At 50.3% G+C, this 7500-nt stretch overlaps 1 protein-coding gene across 2 annotated transcripts in view; it reads left to right on the forward strand.

Annotated features, from left to right (window-relative positions):
• Window positions 1-7500, forward strand: part of bscl2 (BSCL2 lipid droplet biogenesis associated, seipin) — a 73620-nt gene that overhangs the window by 4327 nt on the left and 61793 nt on the right. For both annotated transcript variants that reach the window (XM_067975658.1, XM_067975657.1), the window contains exons 2-4: window positions 1423-1640; window positions 1914-1992; window positions 3990-4133. In XM_067975658.1, the coding sequence (XP_067831759.1) occupies window positions 1423-1640; window positions 1914-1992; window positions 3990-4133 (441 nt within the window). The remainder of the gene's footprint in view (window positions 1-1422; window positions 1641-1913; window positions 1993-3989; window positions 4134-7500) is intronic.

Genomic DNA, 7500 nt, shown 5'->3' on the forward strand with positions numbered 1-7500 from the left:
CCACCCGGGCCCCGCGCAGGACCGACTGATACCAGAAATTCAACCACTCACTGCCGTAGCCAGCTGAGCAATTAGGGAGTTCCTTGGCTGGTGTTGCTGCATGTTTGGGACAGGAGGGGACGGGAGGGAGAGATGGACCTCCCTCCCTCCCTCCCTCCCTTCCAGGTCAGCATGTACCCTGAAGTAGATTTGAATATTTGTAAGGACACACATCCTTGACACTGCTTCATTTGGCCAATCAGGTATCCATCTGATGAATGTGGAAACCCATTATCTCCCATCCAAGGCAGTTTCTGTCTGCTTGATATGGAGTACACACTCCCAATAGAGGGATACCAACAACCTGCATTTATATAGGACCTTTAAACGTCGTAAAACGTCCCAAGGGGCTTCACAGGAGCGACTATCAAACAAAATTTGACACCGAGCCGCATCAGGACAGGTGACCAAAAGCTCGGTCAAAGAGGGAGGTTTTAAGGAGCGTCTTAAAGGAGGAGAGAGAGGTGGAGAGGTTTAGGGAGGGAATTCCAGAGCTTAGGATCCAGGCAGCTGAAGGCACGGCCGCCAATGGTGAAGCGATGGAAATCAGGGATGGGTGAGAGGCCAGGATTGGAGGAGCGCAGAGATCGCCCCCCTCCCCACCACCTGAGTGAAAACTGTCACAGAGAACCCCAGCCGTTTGGTTTTTCGGGGTTGCCCGGAGCTGAGTTGGATGAATCACAATTCCCCTCACCTTTCCCCCACAGACAGCTCTAACCCGTTTTGGTCCAATTGGTGAGGCAGACTGAGTGCTCAGTGCTTTGCAGACCTCCCTAGCTTCGGGGGAGAGGGTCGGCTTGCTTTGGAGGACCTGTCACCTGATCGTGGAACCACCATGACCCCCGAGAAACCCCCCCTCCCCCAAAAAAAGGAGGACAGTCCAGTAAGCTATCCACGTGGGTAGCACTCCTGCCTCTGAGTCAGAAGGCCATGGGTTTGAGCCTCACCCCAGAGACGTGAGCCCGTAATCCAGGCCAACACTCCCGGTGCCAGTACTGAGGGAGTGCTGCACTAGCGGAAGTCCCGTCTTTCGGATGAGACGTTAAACCGAGGGCCCCGTCTGCCCTCTCAAGTGGATCTAAAAGATCCCACAGCCACTATTGGAAGAAGAGCAGGGGGGAGTTCTCCCCGGTGTCCTGGGGCCAATATTTATCCCTCAACCAACACCACCAAAAAACAGGTTAACTGGTCATTATCACATTGCTGTTTGTGGGATCTTGCTCTGCACAAATTGGCTGCTGCGTTTCCTACATTACAACAGTGACTACACTTCAAAAAGTACTTCACTGGCTGTAAAGTGCTTTGGGACGTCCTGAGGCGGTGAAAGGCTCAGTTTAAACGGGAGTCCGCTCCGTGTTCAATCCTCCTCTCTTGTTCTTCCAGGTGGCTGGGGGAGTCCTGAAGATGAGTAACTGGATTACTTGGATCCAGGATCACGCGGCTGAGTTGATGCTGCGGATGCGACGGACTCTCCTACAGACAGCCATCCTCATCAGCGTGATCCTGCTGCTGCTCTGGATGTCGGTCTTCCTGTACGGCAGCTTCTACTACTCCTACATGCCATCTGTCAGCTTCACGACCCCAGTCCACTACAGTTACAGGTAAACCCTCCCATCGACTGTCAAACCCAGCCCACGAAAGTCTCTTTTTTTTTTTTTCCCCTCGCCTCCTCTCCTCTCTTCTGTTGTGCCGGCAGCCCAAGTGCTTGTTATTCCTGGTGCTGAGTTTCGGCTGGCAATTCGACTTTGGGGGGCGTCACGGCCAGCCCCCCCCCCCCCCACCCCTGCGCGCGCGCGCACGGCTGGGGAAGCCCTGAAGGCGCCCCACCGGAGATCTGCTCGTACCCGATTAATTCTCTGCCCTCTGATTGACAGGACAGACTGTGACTCAGCCGACCTGCTCTGCTCCTATCCCGTCGGGAATGTGTCTCTGCTCCGAAACGGAAGGGAAAAGGTAGGACCATCGCCGAGGCGGTTTATCCTGGGTTTGATGCTTGTACAGGAGCAGTTAGCACGCCACCGAGGAGGAGAGACAGACATCCACTTAGAGAGAGCCCAGTCAGGGTTTGGATCTAGGTAAACCTTTTAGCGCCTTGTATCTTAGATCGGCCGTGGGCGAGCCACAGCTCCCCGTACCTTCGAGTGTCTACCCCTTACCTTGAGATCTAGGTAACGTGCTCAGGGAATCAAAAACTGCCCTTACTGTGCGGGTCTCCTGTGTCTCCATCAGCTCTCACTTCAGGCTTTGAAACTGATAGCGTCACATCAGAACCTTGTGTTTTTTTAGTTTAAGATATCAAATGACTTTTATTGGACAAACATTGTACAGTATAGGAACAGGAGGAGGCCATTCTGCCCCTCGAGCCTGTTCCGCCATTCAATTAGATCATTGGCTGATCTGCACCTGAATTCCATTTCCCACCTTTGCTCGATATCCCTTCATACCCTTACCCAACAAAAATCAATCCATCTCAGTCTTGAAAGCTCCAATTGATCCACAGCTTTTTTTGGGGGGGTGGGGGTAGAGTGTTCCAGATTTTCCCCTCCTTTGTGTGAAGAAGTGCTTCCTGACATCACCCCTGAACGGCCCGGCTCTAATTTTAAGGTTCTGCCCCCTTGTTCTGGACTCCCCCCACCCCCCCCCCCCACCAGAGGAAATAGTTTCTCTCTCTCTACCCTATCAAATCCTTTAATCATCTTAAACACCTCGATTAGATCACCCCTTAATCTTCTACACTCGAGGGAATACAAGCCTAGTCACTGCAACCTGTCCTCATAATTTAACCCTTTTAGCCCCGGTATCATTCTGGTGAATCTGCACTGCACCCCCTCCAAGGCCAATATATCCTTCCCGAGGGGCAGCGCCCAGAACTGAACACAGTATTTCCAGATGGGGTCTAACCGAGGCTCTGGACAACTGAAACTCACTTCTTTATCCCAAATTCCTTGAGATAAAGGCTAATATTCCATTAGCCTTTTTGTACCTGTACAAGCAAATAATCCATCAGTGATATCTATGAAATGTACAACAAATTTTGTATCTGTGCACATTCCCTGTTAACTTTCTCCATTATAAATTCCTATGTCCACATTTATAATGGGAGCTGCCTATGTAAACTTGTCACATTGTAATGACACCCTGCCATCAATCGGGGCAGTATAAGCACCTAGTTTTGCATCTCAACCGCTCAGGAGAGCAGCCCCTACGCTCCAACCAAGTCCACTTTCCAAATTGTCGTGTGTTTTGTCAAAAGTATCATCTAAAAAGTAGGTCAGAATATACAAGTTCAAAATAGTGACTGAATGACATCCTTGACTTCAAGACTACACCTGTGCATTGAGCCATGGGAGATTGATTGGTAATGGTCGTATATTTACAGTTGAAAGTTTCTTCTAACTCAGGTAGACAAAGTAAGAGTCTCAATCTAATACTAAGCTATTTTATAGATGCGTTTTACAAACGTAGCCCTTTCTACTCTTGCAATCTCACCTGACTGTGGCTGTAAGCTATTCCACCACCCGTTTTCCCGTAAAGTTTCCAGTCAGCTCAACTGTGAACACATCCAGTCACTTAAGCCACAGTACCCCGCGAAGAGGCGTTTATGAACATACAAAATTGACGGGCGGGAAAAGAGGAGCTGGTCCATCAAACCCGCCCCACACAGTGATGGCTGAACACTTCTCCGTTTGGATTGGCCGTGATTCCATCCGGGTTGAAAAACAATTGCCTCAAGCATTCAGCTGAACAAATTGCACCGTTCGGCCATTGTTCAAAGTTAGTTTGATTCCTCACCTCAGTTGTCCTGTTGGACAATTTTTTTTTTGGGGGGTAAATTGACAGCGACCGTGGAGAGGTCCGTGGCCCAGACTGGGTCTGGTTACCGAGGGCAGCAGAGGGGGCTGGACACCAGGGCATAATGTCAAGTGACAGCTCCTCCCCGTTTCCTCCAGGTGATGATATATGGACAGCCGTACAGGATCTCCCTCTGGCTCCTGATGCCGGAGTCTCCCATCAATCAGAATCTGGGAATGTTCATGGTTCGGATGTCTTGCTACACGAAGACAGGAAGGGAAATCTCGTCTGTCTCCAGATCGGTGAGTGCTTTCAGCAAGGAAGAACTTGCATTTATATAGCGCCTTTCACGTCCTCTGGATGTCCCAAAGTGCTTTACAGCCAATGAAGTACACTTTTGAAGTGTGGTCGCTGTTGTAATGTGGGCAACGCAGCAGCCAATTTGCGCACAGCAAGATCCCACAAACAGCAATGTGATAATGACCAGATCATCTGTTTTCGTGATGTTGGTTGAGGGATAAATATTGGCTATAACTCCCCTGCTCTTCTTCCAATAGTGCCATGAGATCTTTTACGTCCACCCGAGAGGGCAAATGGGGCCTCGGTTTAACATCGCATCCGAAAGACGGCTCCGTCGACAGTGCAGCACTCCCTCAGTACTGCCCTGGGAGTGTCAGCCTGGATTATGGGCTCAAGTCTCTGGAGTGGGACTCGAACCCGTGACCTTCTGACTCGGAGGCAGGGGAGTGGGGTCTTTGAAGACCAGAGAGATCTCTCATCTTGAGGGCTGGATTCAGACTTGTTTCCCTTGCTGACGGCCTGGCACGTAACTGAGCCGTAAAACTAGCAGGTTTAGTCCCTGGTAACTGGTTTTCAGTGGTATAGCAGCAAGCTCCTATGATTGTCCTCAGTGCTGCTGGGCTGGTGTTAGGAAGGACGGGGGGGAATCGGCCACAATACTCACTGCTGGGGGCTATCCACAGACACTCCCCACCTGAACGCTGTGTGCTTGGGTCAGACTCTGTGTGAAACACCAACAAATCAAAGCTGAATGATCTTTTAGAAAAAAGCCAGTCATTTTTTCTGACCTTGAGATAAACTGGCCTTGGCTGTGTGTGTGTTGTGTAGTGTCGTGTAACGGTTTGTGTGTGTGTGTGTGTATAGTGTCGTGTCACGGCGTGTGTGTGTGTGTGTGTGTGTAGTGTCGTGTCACGGCGTGTGTGTATGTGTGTGTGTAGTGTCGTGTCACGGCGTGTGTGTATGTGTGTTTAGTGACGTGTCACTGTGTGTGTGTGTGTTGTGTAGTGTTGTGTCACGGCGTGTGTGTGTTGTGTAGTGTCATGTAACGGCTTGTGTGTGTTTGTGTAGTGTCGTGTAACGGTTTGTGTGTGTGTTTGTGTAGTGTCGTGTAACGGTTTGTGTGTGTGTTTGTGTAGTGTCGTGTAACGGTTTGTGTGTGTGTTTGTGTAGTGTTGTGTAACGGTTTGTGTGTGTGTTGTGTAGTGTCATGTAACGGTTAGTGTGTGTGTGTGTGTGTGTTGTGTAGTGTCGTGTAATGGCTTGTGTTGTGTGTAGTGTCGTGTAGCGGCTTGTGTTGTGTGTAGTGTCGTGTAGCGGCTTGTGTTGTGTGTAGTGTCGTGTAACGGCTTGTGTTGTGTGTAGTGTCGTGTCGTGTAACGGCTTGTGTTGTGTGTAGTGTCGTGTAACGGCTTGTGTTGTGTGTAGTGTCGTGTAACGGCTTGTGTTGTGTGTAGTGTCGTGTAACGGCTTGTGTTGTGTGTAGTGTCGTGTAACGGCTTGTGTTGTGTGTAGTGTCGTGTAACGGCTTGTGTTGTGTGTAGTGTCGTGTAACGGCTTGTGTTGTGTGTAGTGTCGTGTAACGGCTTGTGTTGTGTGTAGTGTCGTGTAACGGCTTGTGTTGTGTGTAGTGTCGTGTAACGGCTTGTGTTGTGTGTAGTGTCGTGTAACGGCTTGTGTTGTGTGTAGTGTCGTGTAACGGCTTGTGTTGTGTGTAGTGTCGTGTAACGGCTTGTGTTGTGTGTAGTGTCGTGTAACGGCTTGTGTTGTGTGTAGTGTCGTGTAACGGCTTGTGTTGTGTGTAGTGTCGTGTAACGGCTTGTGTTGTGTGTAGTGTCGTGTAACGGCTTGTGTTGTGTGTAGTGTCGTGTAACGGCTTGTGTTGTGTGTAGTGTCGTGTAACGGCTTGTGTTGTGTGTAGTGTCGTGTAACGGCGTGTGTGTGTTTGTGTAGTGTCGTGTAACGGTTTGTGTGTGTGTTGTGTAGTGTCATGTAACGGTTAGTGTGTGTGTGTGTTGTGTAGTGTCGTGTAATGGCTTGTGTTGTGTGTAGTGTCGTGTAACGGCTTGTGTTGTGTGTAGTGTCGTGTAACGGCTTGTGTTGTGTGTAGTGTCGTGTCGTGTAACGGCTTGTGTTGTGTGTAGTGTCGTGTAACGGCTTGTGTTGTGTGTAGTGTCGTGTAACGGCTTGTGTTGTGTGTAGTGTCGTGTAACGGCTTCTGTTGTGTGTAGTGTCGTGTAACGGCTTGTGTTGTGTGTAGTGTCGTGTAACGGCTTGTGTTTTGTGTAGTGTCGTGTAACGGCTTGTGTTGTGTGTAGTGTCGTGTAACGGCTTGTGTTGTGTGTAGTGTCGTGTAACGGCTTGTGTTGTGTGTAGTGTCGTGTAACGGCTTGTGTTGTGTGTAGTGTCGTGTAACGGCGTGTGTGTGTTGTGTAGTGTCGCGTCACGGCGTGTGTGTGTGTTGTGTAGTGTCGCGTCACGGCGTGTGTGTGTGTTGTGTAGTGTCGCGTCACGGCGTGTGTGTGTGTTGTGTCACGGCGTGTGTATGTGTGTCGTGTCACGGCGTGTGTGTGTTGTGTAGTGTCGTGTCGCGGCGTGTGTGTGTGTGTTGTGTAGTGTCGTGTCACGGCGCGTGTGTGTGTGTGTGTGTGTGTGTGTGTGTGTTGTGTAGTGTCGTGTCACGGCGTGTGTGTGTGTTGTGTCACGGCGTGTGTATGTGTGTTGTGTAGTGTTGTGTCACGGTGTGTGTGTTTTGTGTAGTGTCGTGTCACGGTGTGTGTGTTTTGTGTAGTGTCGTGTCACGGCGTGTGTGTGTGTTGTGTAGTGTCGTGTCACGGTGTGTGTGTATGTGTGTTGTGTAGTGTCGTGTCACGGCGTGTGTGTGTGTTGTGTAGTGTCGTGTCACGGCGTGTGTGTGTGTTGTGTAGTGTCGTGTCACGGCGTGTGTGTGTGTTGTGTAGTGTCGTGTCACGGCGTGTGTATGTGTGTTGTGTAGTGTCGTGTCACAGCGTGTGTGTGTATGTGTGTTGTGTAGTGTCGTGTCACGGCGTGTGTGTGTGTTGTGTCACGGCGTGTGTATGTGTGTTGTGTAGTGTCGTGTCACGGCGTGTGTGTGTGTGTGTTGTGTAGTGTCGTGTCACGGCGTGTGTATGTGTGTTGTGTAGTGTCGTGTCACGGCGTGTGTGTGGTGTTGTGTAGTGTCGTGTCACAGCGTGTGTGTGTATGTGTGTTGTGTAGTGTCGTGTCACGGCGTGTGTGTGTTGTGTCACGGCGTGTGTATGTGTGTTGTGTAGTGTCGTGTCACGGCGTGTGTGTGTTGTGTAGTGTCGTGTCACGGCGTGTGTGTGTGTGTTGTGTAGTGTCGTGTCACGG

This window comes from Heptranchias perlo, chromosome 43 (assembly GCF_035084215.1).
Source record: "Heptranchias perlo isolate sHepPer1 chromosome 43, sHepPer1.hap1, whole genome shotgun sequence".
NCBI classification, from domain to species: Eukaryota; Metazoa; Chordata; class Chondrichthyes; order Hexanchiformes; family Hexanchidae; genus Heptranchias; species Heptranchias perlo.